The sequence below is a fragment of the Pavona decussata genome, unplaced genomic scaffold, assembly GCF_977016875.1.
Source record: "Pavona decussata unplaced genomic scaffold, jaPavDecu1.1 SCAFFOLD_274, whole genome shotgun sequence".
In the NCBI taxonomy this organism is placed as follows: Eukaryota; Metazoa; Cnidaria; class Anthozoa; order Scleractinia; family Agariciidae; genus Pavona; species Pavona decussata.
The window spans coordinates 538,742-566,564 of record NW_028145676.1 but is presented as its reverse complement, the minus strand read 5'-3'; the positions used below and the strand labels follow the sequence as shown (position 1 = coordinate 566,564).

Here is a 27,823-nt window from a genome sequence, read left to right as displayed (position 1 = left end):
GCCTGGCACGGGGGGCTTGGTATCGGGGGTCTGAGATAGGTAGGGGCCTGGTATGGGGGCCTAGAATGGGGGGCCTGATATGGGGGGCCTGGGATTGTAGGGAACGTTCCAAACCCTGCTCACATAACTCCCGCACTGAAGTAGGTCATAGGTCAAGGTCTTTTAAACTTCTCAGTTTACTTCCTAATTTTCTCTAAAATGATTCCATTCACCTCCGCTATGAATACATTGTTACATTTTATTCTCATACAAGATAAGCAATATTCAACACCTTACAATTAAAGCTTACTGGCGTGTAATTACTAACTTCTGGAATCTGAGATCTCAATTTGACTTGCTCAATTTACATGAGCAATGACGCCACCCAACAATCTTACCTTGTAACAGTGAAAAAGCGAGAGCTATAAGCAAATAAAATATCTTTGGTTTCTGTTCTTGTCGAGTTTAAAATATGGATATCCTATGAAGTAGATGGCTTTTTCGGTATTTTCGGGCTCAAATTACCTCATTAATGAGAAGTTGTTCTCTTTCACTTTCGAAGCTTTTAATATTTATGAACAGCCATATTGATAGTCAATTTATATTTGGCCTGGCGAATACAAGGACCTACAAACTTGGACAAAATAAAGGAAAAAATTAGTCCCCCATCCTCCCCTCTAAATCAATCAGTACGAATTCGCGTACAAAGCAAAACGCGCCATGTTTCCATCATTGAAAAAAAAAAGGGGGGAGGGGGGAGAAAGGCTGGTTGTCCAAGATTGTAGCTATCAATATGTTTGTTGAGACTCGCAATGCGTGCTAAACAAAAACCCTCAAAAGCAGACACTGAAAATGCCGCTCAATTTGATGCAATAGCTATTTTTTTTAACGCGATTGCCATTTGTACAGAGACCGGCGTAAATGGGGCCTGCCACAACGGCAGGGCCGTCCCTCATGTTGTTATTATGATTTATCTCATGACGAATATCATCAGACATGGTAATGTTCATCATATTGCGGGGATTGCTTTGCTGTAACAAATTATAAACCACGTTGCATTCATAATTATCGAGATTTTAATAGGTGCGCGCGCCAAGTTCTTTTCTCTATACGAAAGGTTAAAAACGATCTTATAGTCCGGTCTTTCACCTACATTTGTTGGTAGATATTTCACAAAAAAACTCACCTCGCGCCTGGATTGGATGTTTGTACAGATTCCTTTTCCGAAGTTGTATGTAAGATCTAAGGCGTATCTTTCACAGAAGCAAATATCGTATTAGGTCAAAAAGAAAGTCAAATTACTCAAGGAAAGTTCTACAACTGACTTCGGACTTATTTCTCATGTTCGGGCTACTGCGCTACGCAGTCTAAGAAGCATATGTGAAAATACCTCATAAACATTCTAATTATCGGGGGATTTTGCAGTACGATTTCGTTTTGATACACAATTTTTTTTTGGGGGGGGGGGGGGGCGGCGTTAATCCCCCTAAGACGATAAAATTGGACAATTCTTTTATAATCACACAGAACTTGGCGTATTCGAGAGGGAGCACTTATTTGAGGATTTATGGCATTTTAGTGGACTGCCTGTCAACTAGCTTGGAGTAGTTTTAAAATTACACTTACACAAAAACAACACAGCAACAATATACTTTACTGATGCTCCTTAATGTGGGATTTGATTCTCCTTCACTTGGAGGAGAGCTCGTGTTGAATTTTCAGTAACAATGACTTTAAAATAATTACAGAAGCAATGAGGCATTACACTAGAAATATCATCTACAACAAAAAGTGCAAGTTAGAAGCTTTGGCATTTGCGGCGAAGGGCCTGGAGTTAAACTCCAGGAGCAAGCTAACAGCTAACTTTACCTATGACCCTAGTCCGCCGGGGTTGCAACCGGAACGCATCGCGACGGACGGATTCTCCTTCCCTCGCTTCCTAAAAAATCTTTCTTTTTCTAAACAGTTTTTTCCTTCCGACTTTCATGCACAAGTTTCTATCAATTCATTTTGAGCAACATATTGATAATGCCCAGCTTTTACAAATGAATAAATCACATGTTTTACAAAAGCGAATTCAAGTTTTTCTCATTACTACATGGAATTTTTTTTCGAACTGTAATAAAATAACAACTTGCACTTCAACAGATAAATGGCTCAAACAACTTCTAGTCGACCTATCATTTTTTTCGTGGTTTAGAAGTTTATATTATCTATGCATTGAGAAAGGCACTTTACGTAGAGGGATGTACAGGCATCCTCCTTCTAGTCGGCTTGTCAATTTGTGATTTCAGATTGCAGTATGCCAAACTCAGCGAAATATTTTATTTCTTAAAGGACCTTCAAGCTATGAATACCAACTGAATGGCGTCAACAAAGCAGGGAAATGTACTAATAAACGAAAAAAATTAGTAATGAAAATAGGTTTCTTAAAACCTAAATACTGTTTAGCAGACAGACTAATTTGCATAAAAATTCCCCGCAAAGTATCTAAAAATCGGGACCGAACAAGTTTTAGGCATTTTAAAACTATTAAAACCGTTTATGCGTTTTATTCTGTGTGATTTTCGGTGTAGTTAATTTAGAATGGTGAAGTTTAGCGATTAAGAATGTTTTGATTCGTAACTGAATGGAATCATTTAGAGAAAATTAATAAGTAAACTGAGAAGTTTAAAAGACCTTGACCTATGACCTACTTCAGTGCGGGAGTTATGTCGTTAAAATGCCATATCCGGCAAAACAAAACTTTCTTCATCAAATCATTCTGTACGTTGGTCGTAGATCAGGGAAAAATAAGATGGTCTTGTTAGCATTGTCCTTTTAGTAGCCATTTACCAAATAAAAAGGCAATCAAGAAATAACCCAGAGTGTAACACAACATTGATTTAAAAAAAGTCAAGTGTTGTCGATTTCAATGCAGGTCATGTCAGAGTGAGTGCTCATCTATTTAAAGCTGAATTATTTCTTCAAGTTTTTGATACTAAAAACGTGTACAAATTTTCAATAGCACTTTTCAAAAAAATGAAAATCGACAGTAGAAAACAGCGAGAAGAAAGATTTCTTTATATAGGACTAAGTGTCCCACACAACGCAATTAGCATATTCAATGTTTACAATTTTTTTACATAGCAGTCAGAGATCAGGACTAAATAATTCATCAGGTTTTAAGCATTTTAAACGAGTAAAACCGTTTTTGCTTTTATATTTGTGTGCTTTTTGGTGTAGTGAATTTAGAATGGTGAAATTTAGCGATTAAGAATGTTTTGATTTACAACAATTTGAATTTGATCGACAACCTCATTTGCATAACGCGGGTTTCACATTCGAAAAAGCACCAAAAGTGCGAAGTCGCCGTGGTCAAGGAAGATAAAAAGCGCAACGTATTTTTATATTTCTATGCTTCCTAACATCTGTTTAGCAAAGTTCAGTTGGAATTTAGAATGGGTCGGTCTGGACTTGTGAAATGAATGCCGGCAAAGACAGGGTACTTTCACCGGTTTTCAGAAAGCGTTCTAACGAGGGTTAATAATATTAGTTTTTGTGACCCTAAAAATGAAAACAAATCAAAATAAACATGCATTTCATACCTTTGAAGGAACACTTGACTTAGGAATTATAATGAATTTTTGTGGCGTTTCCTGGTTTTCGTGCAGCGAGCTCTTCAATTTTATGCAACTTCCTACTTTCGCCACGCTCAAATTTATGCGCCGATCAACTCGAAACTTCAACATTCCCCCCCCCCCGGGCAAACCCCGGGCATTTGAACTTTTGAAGATTGGATCGTTCAAATTCCCGCCCCCTCGGGCCAAAATGGAGTTCAAATGCCCTACCTTATCGTCGGATTTGTCTGTCAAATGCCCCTCCTAAAGAACAATCGTTGTCGGCTCTTGTCATGAGTTACTACAAAAACCACAACTTTAACATTGAAACTAATGATTGGAAATTGAATTTATTTTTAAAAAAGTCGGACAATGTCAATCAGCAAGTGTAAGCTGTCATGAGCTGTTCTAACTCCGAAACACGGCAAAGGTTGTTAAAATGAGTTAGCCGGCTACGTAGACTGTTCGAGTGGCAGGGTATTTTTCAGTTTAAGCCAAAGCGGCGGTTTTTCATTCGACGATGTTTTTTTTTTCTTTAACTTTCACTGCTGTTTTATGGCTATTCTTAAAACCTCTGCAGACACAAATGCGGGAGAAAGGCGCAGCTTGACTCATTGCATAAAAAACTACATCGTTTAAAGAACTAGAAATACATGTTAATTAGTTAGCCAGCTACGTAGAATGTTGTTCGAGTGGCAGGATATTCTGCAATTTAAGCAAAAGTGGTTTTTCACTTTCACTATTCACTGCGGGACAAAGCCACAGCTCGACTCATTGAATAAAAAATCTACATCGTTCATATACAATCTATAAAAATAATTAAAATTTAAGCACTCTCACTTTTGAAGACCTTTTTTTGTAATGCTGTATCTCTTCCTTTAAACTCTTCCATCTCGTCCAAACGCGTGTTTACAGCTGTTAGCGAACTCGGCGCCCCCCCCCCCTCCCCCCCCCAAAAAAAGCGATTTGAAACCTGACACTTTCGGTTCAATTTTCCCCACCCCACCCAGGCAAGGTCAAATTCCCCACCCCCGGGAAGGCCTTACCCGTCAAATTTCCCACTTCCGGGCACAGAAAATAGTCAAATGCCCGGGGTTTGGCCGGGGGGGGGGGGGGGATGTTGAAGTTTCGATTTGATCGGCGCATAACCCGATGGTTTGGTGTTGCGTGACATAGAAAGATTGCAATCTCGATTGCGGCTAACATGGCTGCGTGACTATATTTGCTACGTTTCCCGCTCAATGTCTTCAATTTCACTGAAAAATTGAGTTGTTTGCTTTAGCATCAAAGGCCACAATTATTTTGCACTATTCTCATCTATGTACTCATTTTCTTTTTTTCGAGAAAACATAAACGCGGAATCTCACGCTTTGTTGTTTGCTGCAAACGCGCTTGTAAGCTCGAGCAACTATTTTCAACCCGAAGATTAGGAAAGCGGGTGATACTGACTATGAAGAAAAATGATGTGGATTCAATTGGCATCTGATGCTTATAATAGTTGTATGGTTTCAGTGGTGTGGAATCAAAAGTGGATTCATGGTTTTGGGTATGTGCTTATTTTTTGTGTGGACTTCAAACGATAATCTTAATTTAAGCGATAAATCTGCTACCTTTAATTGTTGCAGATGGGACAAGTTCACCTCTTGTTTCATACTTATTTAATGGAATTTGTGTTCGAAATTTCTATTACAATATAAGTCTGTCATTTTGATTATTTGAAAAAGCATTTTTTTACATCTCTCAACTGAGAAGCAACGAATCGCGTGTTTACATTGGCACTCAACGTAAGAAATACCTTGAATATTAAAATGGTTCATGGTTGCAAGCGATTTCATGTCGATCTTAAAGTTTTTAAAATGTTTATTCTTATACAGTATCCCATTATTCCGCTTACCTAAAGAATTCAGCAAGTTTTTTTTAGAAAACCAAGCGGCTAAGGATTCATGACATCTCTTAGATTTGATCTGTCAACAGTGCTTGCGGACAACTCTTACAGTACTAGTAAACAGAAGGCAAATGCCGCCGAAGTAAAAGAGCACAGATTTTCATTACAAATTTAGATTCTCGAGAGGCCATAACACCTCTGTGGCCGTTGCCTTCCATGATAGTAGACATATCTTCAGGGTCAAAGTACAAATTAACAAGACTTAAGTTTATTTTTTGGATTTTGGCCTAATTCGAGTTTATTAGCTTCCATTTTGTCTTTAAATCTTGTGTTATTTGAGCCGAACACATTGCAAAAGTTCTCCGATTTTCTCAGAGGGAAGCGTTGCGAGTCCGAGCTTGAAACTTGGCATGGTGAATGTTTAAAAACTATATGTTAAGGCTGTAAAGTAAAATTATCGAAAACTGAGGTACCAGGAACACTTTTGTGCCGTTAAATATTACCTATATTTCGCCGCTATTTTTAGCGCTCTACAAAGGTGGTTTTAAAGTGCTCGCTAGAATCACAAAATGGATAGATTTGAAAATGTTTAGTAGTGGACAATAAACAAGAATAGTTTTTCATAGTTTGTGTAAAGTTTGACTTCAACTGAAGTTATTTTAAGCATTTGGCAGTGCTTCGTCCGCGCAGCTTATTTTGAACCTTCAGTTGGCCAAAAAACCGCACTTTGACCGCATTTTCAATTTTTTCCGAATCTCTCAAAATTGAAAAGTCGCCGGAACTTTTAAATATGATTTTTGAAAATAGTTCACCAAAGGGTATTTTTGGACGGAATATGAGCGATTCGCCAAATTGGTCGTTGACGGCGAATTCTCGATCCTTACAGACAGCCGCTCTTAAACCTTTAACCCCTAATGTCGAAAAACAAATTCTCCTATCTTGTACCCATACTTTCTTTCCTTATAAAAGTACTGGGTAGAAGTTATTAAAATGTCAGGAAAATTCCCCTTGGGTGATCATCTCCTTAATTCTCATGACCGCTGGGGTTGAATAAGCATTGATTTTACAAGGAGAAATTTGATGTTGATCACTGTGAAAGCAAAGGCGTCAGTCCAAATAGAAAGTTCTGTTTTCTTCGGGTTTACGTTTTAGCCGCGGAAAAGTTGGAACGAGAGCAAAGAATTGTTTTCGTCCGAAGAAACCTGCAGCCAACATGCCAATAGTCCTTTGAAAAGACGACGGAAACAAATACAATGCAGGCCAGTCGAATCAATCAATGCCCTGCATTTCAAATAGCAAGCAAACTCTGCCCGTTTCACGCAAAGTTGGTCTTCTTCTATGGCTCCAAAAAAATATTACGCGATGACAGTTTTGTTGACCTCAAGATCAAAGAGTGGGCTTTTATGTTTCCACGTATAATGTCTTGGAGGAAGAACTCAAGGACTTCTCAAGATCAAGGCTGTCTAGATAAAACAGTGACCCCTTCAACAGTCCCTGTACTTAGAAAAGATTTGTTTGAGTGCTAAAAGGCCCGACACTATCATGATGATTTTGCTGTATTTTGGTCAAAACTGGTCGAACATTTGACAAAGAACCTCTTTTTTTCCTGTAGAAATTAACTTTTGAACAATATTGTTTCCGTGACCGTGTTTTTGTCATTCGCACCTTACGACTCTCATATGTTTGTAAACACACACAAGTTTAAAATTTCTGAAATAATTCTACCAAACACCAAAGACTATTTTCCCGTATTCTCCATTTGTTAATTAGCGTTTATTTAGCGACTAGAATTATTACTATAGGTGCAGAATTGACACAGTTTTGAATTTCCAAACAAACCAATGAAATTTAGAACTGGCGTGCTCAGCAAATGAGGAAAGAATATTTTCGCCCCTTGACCAATCAGAAGTTAGTAATTTTGCCCTCAGAGAAAGGAAAATTAAGAAAAATTGCCCTCTGTTACAACAAATCAGCTTTCATAAAAATTTGCCCTCTGTATTACACTGTTATTGTTGATGAGTAGTTTGCTGCATATGCACTAAAAATATATCATAACTGCAGAAAGGATGAGGAACTGGTAAGGTTATTATGTTCATTCGCTAAGCAGATTTCTATAAATGCTATGAAAAAAAATTGGAGCTCCGCTTTTAGCTTTGGCTAAATATATATATTATAATTATTCTTATACAAGTATGCTTTCATCCAATGTCTGCAACATAAATGGCCTTTCCTCATCCCATTTACAGAGAGTATTTCCTTTGCTAGAACTCCTCTCTTCCTCTGGCATGATTGTCTGTAGTTTTCTCTGAGTGCTTGTTGCTAATTTTCAGTGCAAGTCATGTACCCTTGTATTGCCTAGTTTCTAGGCTTCTCTGTCTTTCATCTTTGTCAATCTGTTTGGCTCAAGTGGTCCAGCTTTTTGCCTCAGTTACGTAACTGAAATGAAATGATCATGACTGCCTGGTGGTAGCTAGGCCATACAGGGATTGGGCAACCCTTGTATCTCAGTTTTGTTTCTTAGTTTTAGACGCCATCATTGTATGAATATAAAAGGACAACTATATCTGTCTACCGTAAGCTAAGAACACCTTATTATATTCTACCATACATGTAAAGTAAAAGTACGTACTAAATAATTTTATTTTAAGTAGAACTTCACTTAGCTTAATGCTTCTTTACAGGAAGCTCGCTATTTTAAAGCCCATGTACACTCTTAAAGTCGGGATTTTAGAGTTTGATTTGTACTGTAATATGTCTTTAATCTTGTGGATTTTAGAAATAATGGCAGATGAAAGTGCCTGGGAAGGTCTTGGGGTTCAAAAGAGATATTACAGAGTCTCTGAGTGAACAGGGATTCACAAGCCCTTAACTCCAATACAGACACTGTCACTACCACCAGCAATATTCCACCACAGAGACATCAGAGAGCTGCATAAATTGTATGTTAGACACTCTTTTAGTTTTATATTTTGTTTTTGGCTTTATTTTCTCTGTGGAAGTACGGTAAGACTTGTTATGACATCTTCCCTTAACCCCCGATCAAACGATCATGCGGTGTACATTAAAGTCAATGTAAAAGTTTATGGCCGCTTGTGTCTCACAATGTCATATTTGGTTACCCACCACAATTTGAGGCAGGAAATCCCCGTTATTCATAACTTAAGTGTAGAGTGTAGATGTACGTAGAGGTAAATAAACATGGCACATTTAATTTGTGGGTTAACGTTTGCCCAGTTGGTAGAGCGCAAGATTGCTGAGCAGGCTGCACCTTCAGACAAGTTACTTGAGCTGGTTGTGCTGAAATTTGTTTTTGTTCAGATGATCGTATATTGTTGGGTGACAGTAAGCCATTGGCCTTGCTTCCTACAAACTGCTACAAATTACATGTAATAGGGGATATCAGAATTCAAAGCAAATACAGCTGTACATGCACATGTACATGAAACCGGCAACAATTAGCACAGGAAAACGTATGTAAGAAAGTCACGATTGGTTTTGGTCATTCAGACAAGTGCCTTTCACTGGTTGACAAAGTGGTGCAAGTTTTCTAAACCACTCATGGACTGTAGTAAAGCAGAACCAAAGTAAACGTGAAATTACTTTCAGCACTCAATAATGGAGCTCTATTTAACATGTGGTGTTCCCAATTTGTTAGGGATTCTTTGAGTAACTGGCGTATACTTCTTGTTGTCTGACAGGGATCAGGTAAAACTCTTGCATTTGGGATTCCAATTCTCACACACATCCTGCAGCAAAAGGCTAGCCAAGAATCCGAAGAAGGAAAACAGATATGTATAAGCAACAGCTCAGGCAGTGACAAGATCAAAAGACCTCTCTTGGCTCTGATTATGACACCAACAAGAGAATTAGCCCTGCAAATAAGAACTCACCTCCTGCAAGCTGCAAAGCACACTTCATTAGAGGTAAAGGCATGATCAGAAATATTGTGCCCTGTTTTCCAAGTTACTGTCAGTATTTTTTCTACTTCAATCACCAGAACTCGGGACACTCCCTTGGCATGTCTTTAACAAAAATCATTGTAAGGGAAACTGATGTCCTGAGAGGGACATTCAGAGAGGCCATCAACATACAGTGTCAGGGTTTCACTTTCAATCAAGACAGGGATTACGAACTACCAGCGGGCTTTTTGGACATTTTGTCATTTGACTCACACCACCTCAAGTTTCATGACTTGAATTAACATTTCACTTACTTGAAAAAGATTCAGCGAAGGAATCGAAAGCTTGACGTAACACTTTAATTCTTTTAGATCCTGAAAGCTTATTTTTTTTATTTTATTTATTTATTTTTTTGAAAAATATTAATATGTAATAGTATCTGTATACATCTATATAGATTGTGGCTGTGGTTTGAGGGATGGCTCCACAGAAGCAACAAAGACTTTTGCGTAAGTGTCCTGAGATCATAGTGGCCACTCCTGGATGACTGTGGGATCTGATGTCAGAGGTGAGTGCTGCATGTAATTATTAGTTTGTTCGAAAAATACTTACATGTAGTGCACTCTGCATGAGATATAAGACATTTTTAAACCAAAAACAATTTAAACCACAACACATAAATTATTGCAGGGAGAGGAACATGTCTGCCAGCTGGATCACCTCCGATTCCTTGTAATTGACGAGGCTGACAGAATGGTGGAACAAGGACATTTCCAAGAACTTTCTTCAATCCTAGATCTTATTCATAGGACAAGGTAGGGTAGGAAATCTAATTAACAGTAATAACTAGTAATATATAATCAAAGATTAGGGAGTGCGTTTGATTATCTCGACCCCAGGCTCCCTGCTTGGCTGAGTTGGTGATGATGATCGACATCAGGCCCTGTAAAATCTGCAGGGGATGCCAGGTATGTGTCCCAAAATCCATTCATTCATTTGTTGATTGTCCTATACAATCTGACTCGACTCCAAATACAATTAGGAGTACACTCTTTCTGCGTCGAACACAATTATAATGATTATGAGTGCCAGATTTCTATCATGAGATAGCTGATGAGGGTGCATCCCTTACCAACTTGAACACGCTGTTTAAGGATAAATCTTCATTCCTATTCCACCAGAAAGAAAAATTTCACTTCATTCCATCAATATTTTGAAGTTTGTTAAGCCTGTTCACAATCTGTGATTGAAAAATAAGTAGTGAGTTGTGCAGTCAATCAAATTACAGGGTTTTGCAATGGTATCCCTGTTAGATGTATATTAATTTGATATAGGGTCATGAAATGAAGGCCGTTTTCTAAGGCAAGTTTCAAGGAGCCAGGGACTTAGAAGTTAGGCTACCCTGCAAAACTTTAGAACACAAATTGATCTTCCATATTGGCACTCTTAATCCCCACAGAATTAGCGAACACTTTTTGTTTTCCACGTTACTATGTGCCCACCAATAGCATAGCTCCACTGTACTGGTCACTATAGACATGTAAACACATACAAGCCACAATTCGTTGATTTGCTTTGACAGAGGGCTAACGCTTGAAACCTCAGCACTCGAATCTCTTTACGATGGCCAATTTGCCTTTAGTTGTCAACTCTATTGATAAACTAAACATTCGTTTCTACCTGTCTAGCACCTGCTAAACAAGAGCCTTGGATAAACTTGTGTTAACTTTATTCTGAGTTTAATGTACATTGTATAACTCTTTATTTCATTTGTCAATACAGTGGCAGCAGAGAACACCAAGAGGATGATCAACCAATCACAAGTAAAGTTATTTTTGCCGTCATTTTGCATACATGTGAAACAGAGTTCTGAAGCGATGACATCCCAAGATTTAAATTTATGAAGTTGTGGGATTTACTTCAAGATATTCAGAATGAGCATGATGAAAAATGTCTGTTCTCCAAATATCAGCACCTTCTTCCAATTTGGGGGTGAGATATTACCACTGTGGTACTCTGATGACCGATCCATACAAGTTCTAAACAAAATATTAGAAGGATTTGTATGGTGTCGTCAGAACAAAACAGTGCAATGTCTCATCCGCAAATTGCACTACGATTCCAATTTTGGGCAAGTAGGCGTTAATTTTGTCATCATGCTCTTTCCGATTATCTTAATGAATCCCATAATTTCAAAAATTCAAATACTTGTGACATCACACTTGAGTACTCTGTGTAGGGTAATTCCATTAGTATAACCCACACGCGTATGATTAATCTTAGTAATTCTGGTCTTTGTTCCATATATTTCTTGTTCATGATTGTACATGTACATGATCATTATAAATGCCTGACACCTTTTCAATCTTTGTCCCATAAAGATACTGCTACCAAGAAAAGTCTTCAGAAGTTTATCTTCTCTGCGACCTTGACTCTTCCCAAATCATTCAAGAAAAAAGGAAAAGAAAAGAGTGTCACAAGAGGAGAAGCCTTGGGTAATTCCTTGTTTAATATTAGCCCCGGTATCAACACATATAATCTCCTTACTGGTCTCCATATATAGTCCTGTTACTACTAGTTGGGAGAATTTGTTTTAACATCAAGACATTGTATATTTGGTGATCATTTCCTTTAGTTATACATGTACAGTGTACTTGTTTTTTGTAAAGTAAAAAAATAAGGTAAAATTGTAAAGTGCACAGTTCCATGACAAGATGATCAAATGCGCTTTACAGCGTGGGGACACTCTCCAGATTGAATTCGAATTTGAAAACTATGTCGCTTTTTGAGTAGATGGGAAAACCGCAGTACCCAGAGAAAAACCGAGCAAGAATGAGAGCCAACAACAAACTCAACCCACATATGACACCGAGTCCGGGAATCGAACCCGGGCCACATTGGTGGGAGGCGAGTGCTCTCAGCGCTGTGCCATCCCTGCTCGATCCTCTCAAGTAGTGATATTTAAAAGAATGTTTGGATGCTTAATAATTTTCAGCCTTGTGTGTTGTATCTAAAGCTTAATCTAATATCTTTTTGTCTCTGTGTTTAGTGTCGTTAATGGACAAAGTTGGACTGCATAAAAACAGTTGTAAAGTGATTGATGTTACAAACAAGAGAGGAACAGTGCAAACGCTAACAGAGACAAAGATTTCTTGCTCCCTTGATGAAAAGGTTTGTTGCTACATCTTTAACATTACTAGACTTCTACTATTCTTTTTTTTTTTTTTAAGGATAGCGAAGCGAGCGAAATATGTGAGCGAACACAAGAATTGCCTTCTGTGAGGAGACAACATACGGTTGAAGAGAAAAATAAGCAGGCAATTTCCACTCGGCAGTGGATTTACGTGGTTCGGTCGCTTTACTATCGCTAGGAAAATAAGGGACTATTCATGAATTGCCTTCTTTATCAGCATGTATTCAATTTTTCTGCATTTGCAACATAAAATATTCAGTTGGAGAAATTCCATTCACAGATTGCCTGTTATTCCACCTAGAAAGCGTTCAGTGGGAATCTCAATATTTTAGCAAGCCACTTTCCTTCAAGTTGCATTTAAACAAGAGTCAATTGTTGTTATTAAGTGTCAACAGGCGTTAAATTTTCTCATTGTTCTCATATATTTTGAATGTCAAAGAGTTTTCAAGTGAACGGCCCCCCCCCAAAAAAAAATAACTGAGCTACACTGAAAAACATATGACACCACTGAGCTACAGGAGACTCGTGGGAGCTAAGGCCATTAAACTAGGTTCATGGGACAAACATCCTGCATACTGCTAGGGTTTGAATGTCAATGTGTGGCATATGCGCAATGGAATAAATGCGATGGTACAGTCAATTCAACTAAATTTGCGGCAAAATTAAATTACAGACGTTTAACTGAAATAAATTCCTGCCATTTAATAGCGGGAATTTATTTCAGTGAACACTGACTCTCGCTCGAGGGTGTCCGCAATAAAGGGAGTTGACTGTATAATTATTTTAAGCCTGTTAAATGAATGAGAATGATGTATAGTTCGTTGAGTGACACAGGTATACTCAGGAACGCGATATTCATGTTAACCTCGATTTGTCATTTTCCCACTTTTCAGGTTCAAGTCAAGTTCTACGGGTTTGCTTCTTGCTACAGATGTGGCCGCGAGGGGTCTGGATATACCAGCAGTTGAGCACGTGATTCACTATCAAGTTCCCAAGGATCCTGACGTATGTTGAAACGTAGCAGTAGTAGTGGGGTGATTAAGATTAGGCAAGGATTGAAACTCCCATTAACTGTCCGTTAAGTCACCGATAATTTTTCGGGTGTTTTTTGGACGTTTTTCCCACTGACTAACGAGGGTCTACGTTATGGAAGGTCGTTTGCTTGTCAGTTAGCCGAAATTTTGTGTCTTTTCAAAGATAATTTCCTGCTTCGAGAAAAGGTACTTCACGGATTCTGAGAGAAACTGCTGGAAGACAAAAGGCAATAAATAATGGTTTTCATACAGATCTGTAGCTTCGATAAATATATTCATTTTCTTACTTTGTTGTTTCTACAGCTCTATATTCACCGAAGTGGTCGTACAGCCAGAGCCAGTAGGGAGGGTTTAAGTGTTGTTCTTGTGGGGCCGGAAGAACTGGGATCTTACAAGAAAATCATGAAGACGCTCAACGCAGGTATGGTGTGAGGATTTGTGGTCGAATCATACCTAAGACGTTTTGCCCCAGACCTGTAGCCCCCAAATAAGAGATATCGCGCCCCTTATAATAGACAGTTGACTCCCAATTTAGAGGGCCTAGCATCATGGGTTCTATTGTCGTCGGGAATAAGAGTTTTTTCTTTGTTCTAATCGAATGTTCGCGTTTTCACAAATCTTCATTTGTTTCCTGTTTATTTACTTTTTTGTTCCAGGAAACGAGCTCGACTCCTTCCCTGTTGACGTAGCTTTCATGTCTTCCATACGAAAAAGAATCTCGCTTGCTAAACAAATTGACAAGGAAGAACACATGTAAGTTAAAAAGACAGTCAGCAAAATTCTGTGGACATGTCGCTGTGACTCTCAAGAACACCGCAACATAAATATGGAAAACTTCTGAAACTTCCTGAAAACAAGTACCGTACCCTTCCACTAAATGTTACGAGCAGCTCATTCATTCGAATAAAATAAAAGTAAATGGCTTCATTTTAAGGGACAGTGTCACCTATTTTTAGTGTCATTTTGAATAGCGAAAAAACATAATATGTATCGATGGAGACGATAGAATAATGGTTCAACTTTGTTAAAAATAACCTTACTAGTGTACAGGAATTAAAATTAATCATTTTTGCCTACGGATGGATAGCATAGAAATGGGTTGCAACTTTAAAAAAAAATGGCCAGTTTTTTCAAGTTCCTCCTGTGTGTTTTGGAGAAATCGCTAAAAATTGTAGTTTATAGTTTATTCTTCGATTCCTTGGATAAATCCTTTCATAATTTCTTTTCAGTGCTCTAAGAGCAATTTCATGTTAAAGAAGTGGTTCTTTGTCATTGTCAAATATGTTAGCAGTTTTTACCAACTTACAGCAAAATCTCCTTGACAATACGCCTTTAAACGTCAAGTATTTAGCACTGTAGCGCAAATTGAGGACACTATAAATCAATGAAAAATATACAAACTGAACATAACATTTGTTTAAAATTCCAACTATTGGGAGGCAAAGCAGTTGGCCATTTACAAAGCGTGGTCTTGGGTTTAAAAACGGGGCTACTGTGAAACAAATCCAAGTGGTCAGAGCGGGACTCGAACCTGGGACCTCTGGCGCCCAAACCACTCGGCCACGACGCCTTCCCCTATGTGTATTCTTTTCGTTTATTTATAACTTTATCATGTGCTGTTTTGTAGATTTAGACGGAAGAAGTCTGGCAATGACTGGATTCTTGCCTCCGCCAAAGCTATGGACATTGAAGTTGATGAAGATGTGTATCCTTTTGTGAAGTTCAAAAGGGATTATTACAAAGATTTCAAGACAAAGTATATGTCAATAAAGTGGTTGTTGATTAAATTCCATAGTTCTCCCCACGCGCTGTTCAAAAACTCTTACATGGAGTATGCTCCAACTATTACCAACGAAAGAAACTTTTAGGGCGCGTTTTCTGGGGCCATATTCTGTGTATTCTGAAAAAGGAAACTACACACTGAAAAATCTCTGTTGTATCTGTTGCCCGGTGAAGAAAACATAATTATCCAAACGGCTAAGGTAAACGAGTCGAATTCTTATTAATGTTTTAGAAGAATAATGTAATTGTTTAATATTTCGAGGTATTCTGATTTTGGAATTTCAAAAATGTGTCCCAAAAAGCCGCGCCCTTACAGTCGAACCAGGTCAAGCGTACCCCCTTAGACTCTATTTATGGATCGATTATTTGAAAATTGAACCCATTAGTCGTTTCAAAGAATGCATTCATTTATTCATTGTTAACGCGGATCAATGATCAAATTAAAATTTGCAGAACATAGATCCGCGCTAACAGTAAAAGCAATAGCCTGTAAAATTCAAATTACAGTACATTTGAAACAGCTCGTTCGTTCAAACTGTTCCTGCATGTTGTTGACACATTCATATAATTCGTTATGCAAATTTGGTCATGGCAAGAGCACAAAGTCAAGCGCTTGCAAAGGAGTCGGGCTGAAAAATTCCAATTTATCTTTCATGTATAGCATTACCTACCTTGTAGCATGAAAAAGTTTGGTATATATTATTATTTCACCAGACTGTCCATTATACGTCGACGAATAGCGCAACACATGTGCTGCCATTGTCGAAGGTCAACTGAAATGAACATCTTTCACTGTGAGTTCGCATACTTTTCGCTAAATTAATTTGCATATACCTCAAAAAGAGAACCGTTTGTTATAATAAAACGCTTCCAGTCCTTTTTCATTTTTGTTTTTGAATAACTAACGGAAAAAACGCAAGTGTACAAACGTAAAATGTTCATTTAGTGATCATTAGTGAGTTTAAATTTACGCGACAGGACCCACCGTGCCCGGTTTAAAATGGCGAATTTTCTTTCTGACAGTACGCGTTGACTGCTGTAAATCACGAGAAACCTGTTTTTTGGAAAATCCACTGTTATATAAATCAAGAATTGCCGCTCTGAATATATTGAGAGGGGTTTTTCCCGCGGGCTTTCTGGTTTTCTGGTTTCATGCATTATTTGTACCCTGGTTCGTATAATCCAATCAGAAATCTAATTTTGATTTGAATACTTGAAACGACTAACGGGTTCAATTTTCAAATAATAGATTCATTAATAGAATCTAGGGGGGTACGCTTGACCTGGTTCGACTGTAATGCATCTGTGACCTGCAGTTCAAACATATGCGTTTATTGGCCAATCAGAAACAAAGATTTTTAAACTCAACTATGTCACCTGTACGTGATTTCTGCCGGCTGCCTGTGTATTTTCCCGCGCTTGCCGTCGGTCTCGTGTTTCCTTTCCTCGGATTTTGACTTGTGTACTTCCAGTGTCCATAGTTATACTACAGCTCTTACGAATGAAGTCACCATATCACTGCGGCAACCCCTGGCGGCAAAACTCTTCCTTACTAGTTATTTCCCTTTGACGAGCATTCACACAGGTTAGAAGATCTTGGAGATTCAGGAGTTAGGAAACAGAGACAGGAAAAGCTGAAGCAAATGAAAGGTATTGAGCATTCCAATAAACAATTTCTGTATCCTTGGTATTGATGTGGATCTAGCAGCTTGCAGTGGAGGCCCTTGCAGGGGAATATATTAAAAATATATATTTGCCTGTGAAGATTCCCTCTGCTTAATTAAGCCTCATGCGCAAACTGGATTCAGTTTAATAACGAGAATACCATTAGAGCAGATTTCAGCTGAGTGTCGAAAGTAATTTCACCTTTGCTTTGGTTTTGCTTTACTTCGCTCTGTGATTGGCCAGCAAAATACGTGCCATGTTCTCAACCAATCAGCAGCAAAATCAAAACCAGTCGTGCTTTACTCGCCAGGTTTTCCCGCGCTTGGCGCCGGTTACGTCTTTTTGCTCCGATTTCTGATTGGTTCATTACGCTGTTTGCGTCTGTGGTGATTGGCCAGAGTAATTACTTTGGTTTTGGTTTTACGACACTCCAATGAGGTCTATTTTGCTTGCAGCTCTAGATAGTTGGCAGTCGCTTTCTGGATAGCCGAGCTGGATAGCTAAAAGAACGAAGAGAAATTTCTTGTAGTGTATTACAACTTACTGTTTGTACTGCATGTAACTTAAGTTTAGCGAAAAAAACCTTTCGTTTTGCCGACATGCAATGTCACAGTCTTGCACAAGAGATGTGAAAACTAGACACACAAGAAAACAACAGTGAGCTCACCACGCGAATGGCGGCAAAATTGCCTTCTGCGTGGACAAACGTGCGTGGTGTCTCCTGGAGGAGGGGGGTGGGGTGGGGGGGGGGGTTGTGCGCGCTCGTGTATTTCGTTCACTCCACTCGCCCTGATAAAAATAAGAAAACTACTCGTAGTCCAAGAAGAAAGCGGCGAGAATTTCAAGTACATTGATAGAAGGTTTTGCGCTCGGGCGCCTCTCAGGTGTTACGCTGGCATGGAGCCGAACAGCTCGAATGCTGATTTTGACATTTTACAAACTTACTTATCGCTTTTGTAGTTGCTCAATAATGTGATTTTTCACGATATTTTACTTTTCCTTTTCCTCAGCTGAACTCTCCAGTTTGGTGAAGACGCCATTAATACCTGCTGGATTTAGCGGAAAGTATCCTACAAAGAGCGGGGCCCTGTTGATGCCCGGTATCAAAGGTAGATTGCATCGCATTACTATTATACAATAGAAGCACTGGGGTTCTGTCATTGAAAGGGGGCTTGTTTTGGTGGGGGGTGGGGGGAGGATGGGGCTTCTTAATTTTGGAGGGAATTTTGCGTTTTAGTATTGGTTGACTTTGGCAATATAATAGCTTTAGCAGGGTACCTACTATTGTTACTGTGCATACGTTCTGCGCATCTCGGGATACTCAGGTTTCCTATGGGTGGTGCCTACTTATACAGGAATATTTTGCCCAGTTTAAAAGTATGAAGAGAAAGTAGAACTTAGCAAGTGCTTTTGGTATCCAAAAAGAAAATTGAGGGTAACCATGCATTTAGTAAAGCTTCAATTTGGAAAAAATAATTGCTTTGTTTTTTGCTGTTTTTTATAATTGTTGCTTGATTATCCCTAAAGAAAATGCATGGTTACCCCCCCCCCAATTTTCTTTTTAGATTCCAATAGCCCTTGCTAAGATCTGCTTTCCCCGTATAGTCATAAACCGCGCAAAAATACTTCCTTATTAGTAGGCATTGTCCTTAAGCCACCAAGCTAACAGCTTCAAACAATTAATCCTAAAGAGGCGGACACACGATGAAATATCGCATGCAACCTTCTAACCGGCAAAATTTGGCCGAATAGAAAGCACCCTGTGTTTTCGCACCTGAACAGTCGATCAACTTATATCGAGGTGGGTGGGGAGGGGGGGGGGGGTGCCTTTTCTAGGGAAGGATTGTGGAGCGTTTTTTCAGAATTTAACAGTAAGTAAACAAGGTGCTTTTTTAAAACAGTTGTTAAAACTGCTTTCTCTCTTTTGCATTCATAAGCTGAAACAAGTTGTGAGGATAGTGGGAAGGTGGCAGTGGAAGAGGTGAAAAGGACGAAACGACAAAAGAAGGCCAAAAGATCCACAAGGTGAAAGCGAAATCAGGTGAAGACCAAAAGACGTAAAGCTAAAATGCTATCAATTGGGAGATTAAATGAGTCAGCTGGATTTTCCAAGTGCTTCACCAAATGAACAGTTCGGTAGTTGAAGGCTGGGATGTCAAAGGACAGTTGAATAACATGTGACCGTCTTGAGGATCCGCAAGTGCTGTCGCCCACGGGCGGTGGATGATTACGAGAGATTGAAAGGTTTAGTGGCGAAACTGTAAGGAAGACTACGCTGTGTAAGCCAGAAACGGGCGCAGGATTACATTAGCAGTTTCAATGATTATTGCCTCTGAAATTAACTGAAGAACAACAGAACGCTGTTTAAAAGGCTTGGTAGTTACGCCGTATTTGCAGATAACTTGCACACGTGAATCCACTGTATCGGGCGAATGGTACATTTACGGATAATTCTTAGGGTACGAAAACCCTAAAAACGCACAGAAAAACTTTAACAACTACAAACCTAGCATACACAATGTTGTTAGTACAGGGGTGAATTTTGCCATAAAATATGGCTATGTGCCTATTGGCTGTATTTGGTTCACAAGGTATTGTGGTAAAATGTTCAGACGCCATTTTTTTCCCGCACAGTGGATTGACTGACAAGTTCTGAAAACCACGAGAAGGATCAAAATAATCACCGCAATATAGCTCATTCCTAAATATCCTCTTAGTGCATCCTTCCCACTTTGTTTTAGCTTTGTCTCTTCATCAAACACACCTTTTCCTGGTTACATTCCTCAGTGAACGCCATTTTGAATAGTCCACTTCCAAGTTGCTGTGAGACTAGTTATGAGAGCAAGTGCAAAGCTTTTCATATAGAATTGGTTTTGTCTGCATATGAATAAAATATAATCTTCATGATAACAAATTTTGCACGTAGCCTCGCTTTCATAATGAGGTTTATTCAAAGCAACTCGGAAATTGGCCTATTATTTGGCGAATAGTCATGCTCATGCGCACATGCAGTCGATAGGTCTATGGAAATATAAAGAAACCTAACAGCAAGATGTCGAAAGACTTGGCAAACAGTTCAAAATGGCTAAAGGTAAAATCACGTAACTCTTAATAAACATTTTAACACCAACGTGTACTTTACGATTATTATTGACAGATTACTTTTCAAATTGTTTAGAATATCTGTCGTTATTTATTTCTCGGGCTAAAGAACACAAAAATGACTAATTTTTACAGTACAAGAGTTCATATTTGCATATCTGTATAATAAATATAACATTTTACAAATTTCTGTGACAAAAAATAAAGTCTTTTAAACACTACAATACTACTATGTTTGTATTTACAAATGTGCATATGTCACGTGCTAGGGCCCGGGTCTCTAAACTTCGAACGTCGTAAGCTGGTGACGGCCGCAGAAGACTGGTGTTTAGAGGCGGGTATGTGATGCCTGGTGGATATTGAAAAGAGCCCAGGCTTCCTCGCTCTTAGTTTTATCTGTGACAGTGGTGTATCTTCAGGTTGAAGCAGAACTGAAAGACAAGACACCAAAAATGTAGTTAACAAATGAAACTGTCTGAATTAACTGAACGATTGAGATAATATCAATTCCGCTTATTCCCTGTTGACTCCATACAAACCCTTCTAATTTTGTCTTAGTTCCAAATATAAGAACCAAGACAAAATTTAAGAAAGCTTTGTATGGAGTCATCAGGGCATAACAGCTAATATCTCGCCCTCAAATTGCAATAAGATGTTTATTTTAATTGGTTAAAATAAAAATAAAAATTTTTGGCAAGTAGGCATTTTTCATTATACTCTTTCTGAATACACTAACAAATCCCATAATTTCAAAAATTCAAATATTTGTGACGTCACACTTTAGAACTCTATATTTTGAAGAAAAATAAAAACTCCTCGCAGTTTAGATGCGACCTTAAATCAACTACAAACACAACTCACCTCGTCCAAGCAGTGCCTTGCTGACCTGCACACCATGCATCTGACACAGCTCTACCACGTCGTTATATTCCTTCATGGTCATCCTGCGATACCTGTCCACCATCTCCCCCAGCCTACCCCCCATGGTAGACGGTGTGACCGTCACTTTCTCTGGGGGTACCCTCTTCCTTTGCTTTTTCTCTTTCTCTTTCCGTTTTTGCTGTTTCTTCGAGCGCCTGTCTTTTATCTGCAAGAGAGGTTGCTGTCATGTTAATACCAGATTTTTTTTAAAGGTGCACTTTCACGGCGCTTTTGCTGTATTTTGGTCAAAACTGCACAAAAACAATCGTTGGACGAACGAGGTCCTTAGATACAAATTTAGCAAACGTTTCAAAATTAAAGTCTGTAAATTATTAAATAGAGCATTTCCGAGTTGCTGTGAGCCTCATTACGACAGCATGGCTACGAGCAAAACTTTTCTTTTTGATCTCACATGTAGGTAAATCCGCAAGATCTTGGAAAAAAATCGGCGCGTCAAGGTTCTTATACAAGGACCTCTCAGTTTGGTTTTACAATTTGTACTCAGTATTCCTGCTCGTTTTATCCATCGCAATTTACTTGTATGTCTTCTAGTTTTTTTCTCAATTGAAGTTTTATTAGGCCCCCCCCTAAAACACATTGGTCGAATCGTCGTGAGATCGGGCGAACTGACTTTTCGAGCGAAACGACTGGATTCCAGCTACGCAGGCTAGAAGGAAACAAAGTCCCCTCACCTCATCTTGGGTCAACTGTTCCACTTTCTCTGACAACTGAAAAGGAGGAATTTCCAACAGAGTTGGTGACATACTACAGTCACTACTACTAGAGGGGGAATAAGGGCGTGACCCTCGTGCCTGGGGCTCAGAATCGGGCCTTTGTCCAACAAAAGGCACGGGCTGGCCTGGAGAGGGTGAAAAGGCTCTCTGAGGGGAAGTCGAGGGTCTCTGTTGAGCAGGGCTTTTTGACGTTGAGGGAGCTCTTTTAGGGGATGTAGGTCTCTGTGGAGATCCTGGCCTCTGTGTTCCTGAGCTGGCCCATTTATCCTGAGAAGGATCCACAGCTGGTTCTGGTTCTTCTGGAATTGTTTCTGGTCTTTTTGCTGATTTGGTGTCATCAGGACCATGAAGGAACTCTCCAGTTTGCTTGTTAACCCTGAAGAAAATATTGAATGTTGACAAGCATTAGTCCCTGCGTCTTGAATGGACTGTGGACCTCTTTTATAGCAATGGAAGAGCTCAGTGAAAATTCCCATTTCAGATTGCTTTTTCAGTGTTTTAGCTCAGATTCACCGTAGCTTTTGCATGTGGCCTTGATTCCTTCAGGAAATGTTGCTCCAATGGTTTATCCACTGCTTTGCATTTTGATTAGAAATAAAAACAGAAACCTTGCCCATAATTTATCATAGGTTTTGATTGCAAATGAAGTGCAAAGCAGTGGATAAAACATTGGAGCAACATTTCCTGAAGGAATTCAAGGTCACAATAATTACAGGGTATGTAAATGAAATCAGTGGAATGATCACAAGTTTTAAAGAAAAGAGAATGCAAATTTACCAGTAATTTAAAGTTACATTTTAAGTGGCATTGCCTAATCCTTGCTGGTTAAGGGCGGTGCCTATTTTTGTTACTGTGCATACGTTCTGGGCATCTCGAGATACTCGGGTTTCCTATGGGCCGGGTGGTGCCTACTAATACAGGGATATTTTCGCCTGGTTTAAAACTATGTGGAGAAAGCAGATTTTTTGGAGTGCTCTTGGTATCCAAAAAGAAAAAAATGTGCGGTTACCCCCAATTTTCTTTTTGGAGCTCGATAGCCCTTGCTAAGATCTGCTTTTCCCACATAATCACAAGCCACGCAAAAATACTTCGTTATTAGTAGGCACCATCCTTAAGGTCCTCAGTGTTTAAAGCCCAAAGGACGAACTCTCCTCATTTAACCCACAAACAATTATTAATAGTTCTTCAGAAAGTCAAATGCCCCACATATGCCTAAAGTCCTTCCCATCGGGTTTTACCATGATGAGTACAGAGACATGATTGGATACAGTACAATGTAAATGACTGTTCCTCAAACGTATTGATAGTATTATTCTTATGTTAAAACAAAGGAAATCACTACCGTGAAGAAGTTTTGGAGTTTTGGAATGGTATCTTAATTATCATAAAATTTTGTAATCTTTTGCTTTGATTTTTTCTGAAAATTATTACATAAATATATCTTTTTAATTGATAGTTTCAAACACTGAAAAGAGCTTAAAATAGAAAAAAGATCCCGGCAGTTAGTACACAACTAAGCAGTTGCAAAAAGAAAGCCTGAAAAAAATTCAGCCTTGAACGGGATTTGAACCCATGACCTCAGGCTTTCTTTTCGCAACTGCTTAAGTTGCGTACTAACTTCAAAATATATTGCTCTTTTGGCGATCAGTGCTTATGATTATAATTGGTAAAAAGGCTTAAAACTAATCTAAAAAACTTAATATAAAGTTTCCCAAATTTTTGAACCATATCTCTAGTTCTTCTGAAAGCGTTTCATCCCATTTCCAAACACATCAAAGTTGGTTTAAAATACTCGGCTGTGCCCTGCTTTTTTCAACCCATTTCTCAGTGATAAGAAATCAGATGAAACACTTCCTCTTGTTTGACATTATTACTAATGCTAATATGTTAAGCCACTGACCTCAGAAACAGTCTGACTCCTAACCTTTGTTCTAAGTATGACTGTCTTCCTACAGCCAGCTCTCTGTAATCTAGGGCATCACTGCTATCTCTATCAAGAGCCATTATCAAATCCTCCAAGTCAACCTCCGTCAGCGGGATGTGCCATGATCGGATGATGTTCCTAAACTCCTGCCGTGAAACTACCCAGTTCTTGTCCTTATCTGCTTGTGCAAAGAGGTCCAGCAGGCGAAGCCTCTTACGCTCCAAGTAGTCCTGGATGACAGCCAAGGCAGCTGGGGAGGGCTGGCGAATAGTGGGCACTCCCCTGTCCTCCCCTGTTACAAGGGTATCCTCTTCAATCACAGGTGGTGGGGTGGGTGTCTTGTTTAAAAGAAGTAAAACAAAAGACGAGTTAATTTTTCTTATGAATTCAATAAACTAGTCAAGAGTGGTTTTCAATTTTACAGCAGTATGTTATCAATAGACCCATATCACTTGGCGGCCATGTTGAGCCTCAGGAGAATAAAAAGCTTTGTTTTTGCACAGTAAGCCTTACACTGAATTCGCCTCTGGCCGTGGCTTGCCATGCAAAAACAAAGGGTTTTTTTCCCCCACGATATGGCCGCCAGGTGATAAGGGTCTATAGCATTCAAGTTATTAAAGCCTTTAAAAGAGGCCTATTTAATGTTTATCTTCTTCCCTTTTAATTCTTTTTTTGTTACAGTCGATGCTGTTGTAAGCAACCACCTCGGAAATAGGAAGAAGTGGTCATAACTAGAGCTGGTCGCTTACAAGAATGCAATCTCGTAAGAGACCAAAAGCTGAAACAATAGAGGCTTGTCACTTACCCAAGCTTTCAGCATTAAGCTTTCTACCTCAGCCTCAGGGTAACACTCTTGATCCAGCCATAAATTATCTTGAATTTAGATTTGAGATATTTATCTATGTACATTATTAGGCAGTGCTATATTACTGTAAATGTAATTACGAAGTGTACACTTATGCCGTAATAAGCATCAGAATCTTTGAGTGGTCGCTTACGAAAGCTTAAAAACAAAGGTAAAGACCAGTTGGTAATTCCCAAAAGTAGGTCGTGGTCGCTTATGGTAGCAATCGCTTATGAGAGCTTTTGATTACAGATATTAAGGGACATTATTCAAACGGGGTTTCACAATGGTGGTCGTAACTAGAGCTGGTCGCTTACGAGAGTAGTCGCAAGGAGAGCTTCGACTGTAGTTACATGTACATTTTTCAAATACATAATTTTTAGGGACTTTCCATGGCCCACAATTAAAATCCATGACTTTCAAGGCCTGGAACAAAATTCCATACATGTAACTTTCCAGTGGTTTTCCATGATGCGTATACACCCCGACTAACAACTTTATAATTTCACAAATTTTAGATCCCATGATATCATTATATCCATACAAGTTTAGTTAGTATTAATTGGCAGTTGTATAGTTTTATTGTAAATGCACATTTGATTATGTAGTTAGGTAGTATGTTAATTTGTGGGATATCATGTAACAAAATTTTATTACTATTAAAGGCAGTGTAGACTTCTGGATGTCCAGAACCTAAGCAAACGATGGTTGGGCGGCAAACCGTAGCCAACCCTGCGAAGACATACTGTATCAACTAATCACAAACTTCTAATCAAACCCCTAAATCCTAATGTTCACTTACTTGTAGAAAAATCATATACAGTCGGCTCCCGCTAACTCGAACCCTCGCTAACTCGAACCTCGCGCTAACTCGGACCAATTTTCCTTTCCTTCCAGGTCATTTTCTATATTATTTTACCCTCGATAACTCGAACTCCCGATAACTCAAACCTTTTTCAATTTCCCTTCAAGGTTCGAGTTGTCGGGAGTCGACTGTACACCAAAGCTCTAAAAATGTTATTATTATTATTATTATTATTATTATTATTATTGTTATTGTTACATTAGGACCCAATCTTGATAGTGCATCTCAAGTTAATACCTCTTTAATGGTAATCTCAGGCCGTCCTTTCAGTATCATTCTTTTCAGCACTCTGTTTTCCAATTCTGTTCTAGCAGTCTTGTTTTCAAGCCAGTCCTGTTTTAGGCCACAGTTGTTTAAAACTCCTCGGGTCCTTTTGCGTTCCTGTAATCTTCTCTTGTAACTTGCAACTTGAGAGTCAAAGCTGTCAGTTTCTGAGCCACCTTGAGCATTCTTGTCTAGAAATCATAAGACTTTGATTCATAAAAATTTATTTTATAGAATGATGAAGAAAAAGTATTATGACCAACAGGGCTCTCATTGCAAGCAACAGCTAGTACATGTAAGAAAATTATTGGGGGATATGCCAAGCCTTACAGTGCGATGCGCCTTATCGTGGGCAACCAACTAACTTTTTTTACATGTTAGCCAGTCAGGATATGCGAATTTGATTAATGGGGATGCCTCCTTGCAAAGTCCAACAGGCAAGTGACGCAACAATGAATTATTGAAAACATGTCGTTTTGTATTTTATGGTTAACTTGTAAAAAAAAGTTTGTTTGGTCAGGCCACGGTAAGGCTCATTGCACTTTAATATAAAAAGATCCTGAACCAGATTTTTTAGAGTCTGTCTGAAATGAAATGTGTCTGGGTATAAATGCGAGCAGTCAGATCAGACAAATCAACCATCCAGAAGAATATTATTATCCACTTATTATAAAAAATAAGTTTATCTGAGTGTCACAGTGTTCCAGATAAGACAGGGATCTTATGTCAAAAACTCAAGAAAGCTGGATTCCTGACCTGACAAATTGAATTTGGAGAGTACCTGATCTGTTGACCCCTCAAAAATTCTTCCCGGACAAGGACTGAAAGTTATCTGGAACACTGGCGTCAGTAATTGTACATCAAGAAGAAAACACTAAGCAGACAGTTTCCAAGTGGGGATGCTGGTTGGAAATTTGAATCCAATCCTTGGGGAACACCACGATTGTATTTGCCAACGCAACTGATAAATAATGGTTGTTTATAAATCTCACGTCTGATTGCCTGGTCTAGATACCAAAGATGCATGATGGCATTTTTTAATTTTTTAATTAATCTACATTTGAAAACTTCAATGATACTTTGATGATTACAAATATCTTCAAAATTCAGTCCCTGGAGGATACCAAAATCCACAATTTATACACCAAAGAGAGATGACGATATTTCCCACCTCTTTTAAGGGGGGGGGGAGTCCCTCTGTCCTCTACAGAGGCTGACTGCTCGAGTGCAAAAGAGGCCTCTGTTGTAAAATTAGGAGGAGAGAGAGAGAGCAACCATACTGGGCATACAGCAGTTACATCTAAATGATGAGGTAATCTGTTTGACTTTATTTATACCGAGAAAAATTATCAGGTAAACTAAGGATGCTTGCGCAAGTTCGGCGTGCAGACAAATTATGTCTCTTGACTGTATAAAATAAAGTCATTTGACGATCGGGTCAACAGTGAATAATGTTTAGCTTATCCGCATGCACACATTGAAACAATAAGAAACCATTATTGAAGACCTGGACGAAACTTTGTTTTAAAAGCGCGCTAAAATTTATACCAACTAAATTCTGGTTTGTTTTTACTTGCTCAGACTGTATAGTATACGCTCATACAAACAAGACTTCCGATGGTGTTCGTTTATTTTTCCCAATTATCCGATATTATCTGCCTTCTTACCTTGGCTCACCGTTGTCGCCGAAACATCTCTAGCCGGGCATTTTATGGAAGGGACAATAATTATGCGTCTTCTGCTCAATTCTGAAGGTTCTCCCCATCTCTTAATACTCTCGCGGTATGTCTTCGATGGGAGAAGATTGCGAGTTCTGGGCAGTTTGAATTCCTTCTCTTCACAATCCTCGGATCCTGCGAGTTTTATATTCATTGAATCGGGTAAAAATTATATCAAAAGACAAATAAAGAATTTACACCACACTTCAAAAGTCACTTATTTAGCGTCCGCCATATTGGAATTTTGTTGCTTGTGCATGTGATTGAGGCTGTTGTCATTAGGTTGCCATGGAAAGAGCGCTACGATTTATCCCCTCCCCACCCTCATGAATTTTGGTGAAAAATGCTGTTGCTTTTTTAGGAAGCCGAATAGGATCTGCATTTGCAGTGCAGAGACTCCGCTGTTGCTGATTAC

The 27,823-nt window shown here is 38.9% G+C and overlaps 1 protein-coding gene and 1 pseudogene across 3 annotated transcripts; one reads left to right on the top strand and one right to left on the bottom strand.

The window, feature by feature from the left end:
- Positions 1 to 8,661: 8,661 nt before the first annotated feature.
- LOC146455439 (ATP-dependent RNA helicase DDX24-like) lies at positions 8,662 to 19,463 on the top strand (annotated as a pseudogene). Its single transcript, XR_014859031.1, has 14 exons — positions 8,662 to 8,805; positions 9,162 to 9,386; positions 9,820 to 9,930; positions 10,053 to 10,177; positions 11,145 to 11,185; positions 11,744 to 11,857; positions 12,412 to 12,714; positions 13,400 to 13,560; positions 13,893 to 14,010; positions 14,246 to 14,342; positions 15,217 to 15,294; positions 16,957 to 17,021; positions 18,047 to 18,145; positions 18,974 to 19,463. The product of XR_014859031.1 is annotated as an ATP-dependent RNA helicase DDX24-like (transcript).
- Positions 19,464 to 20,396: 933 nt separating this feature from the next.
- LOC146455438 (uncharacterized) lies at positions 20,397 to 27,596 on the bottom strand. 2 transcript variants are annotated; one of them, XM_085094334.1, is made up of 6 exons: positions 27,358 to 27,596; positions 25,664 to 25,881; positions 23,694 to 24,055; positions 21,752 to 22,169; positions 21,000 to 21,225; positions 20,397 to 20,569 (listed from the first exon to the last, which is right to left on the bottom strand). In XM_085094334.1, the coding sequence occupies exons 1-6, from the start codon at positions 27,560 to 27,562 to the stop codon at positions 20,397 to 20,399; spliced, it is 1,602 nt and encodes a 533-aa protein (XP_084950460.1). In that variant the 5' UTR covers positions 27,563 to 27,596. The 2 variants fall into 2 exon arrangements, with proteins under 2 accessions (XP_084950460.1, XP_084950461.1); XM_085094335.1 differs by having other exon boundaries at positions 23,718 to 24,055; positions 27,358 to 27,595.
- Between the last annotated feature and the right edge of the window lie 227 nt (positions 27,597 to 27,823).

Excerpts from the sequence above, each read along its gene's own strand:
- LOC146455438 (XM_085094334.1), bottom strand. The coding sequence starts at position 27,562 with ATGAATATAAAACTCGCAGGATCCGAGGATTGTGAAGAGAAGGAATTC. Across the intron at positions 24,056-25,663 it reads CTGAGATTACCATTAAAGAG|ACACCCACCCCACCACCTGT; the intron begins GTATTAACTTGA and ends CTTTTAAACAAG. Across the intron at positions 20,570-20,999 it reads CAAGGCACTGCTTGGACGAG|TTCTGCTTCAACCTGAAGAT; the intron begins GTGAGTTGTGTT and ends CTTGTCTTTCAG.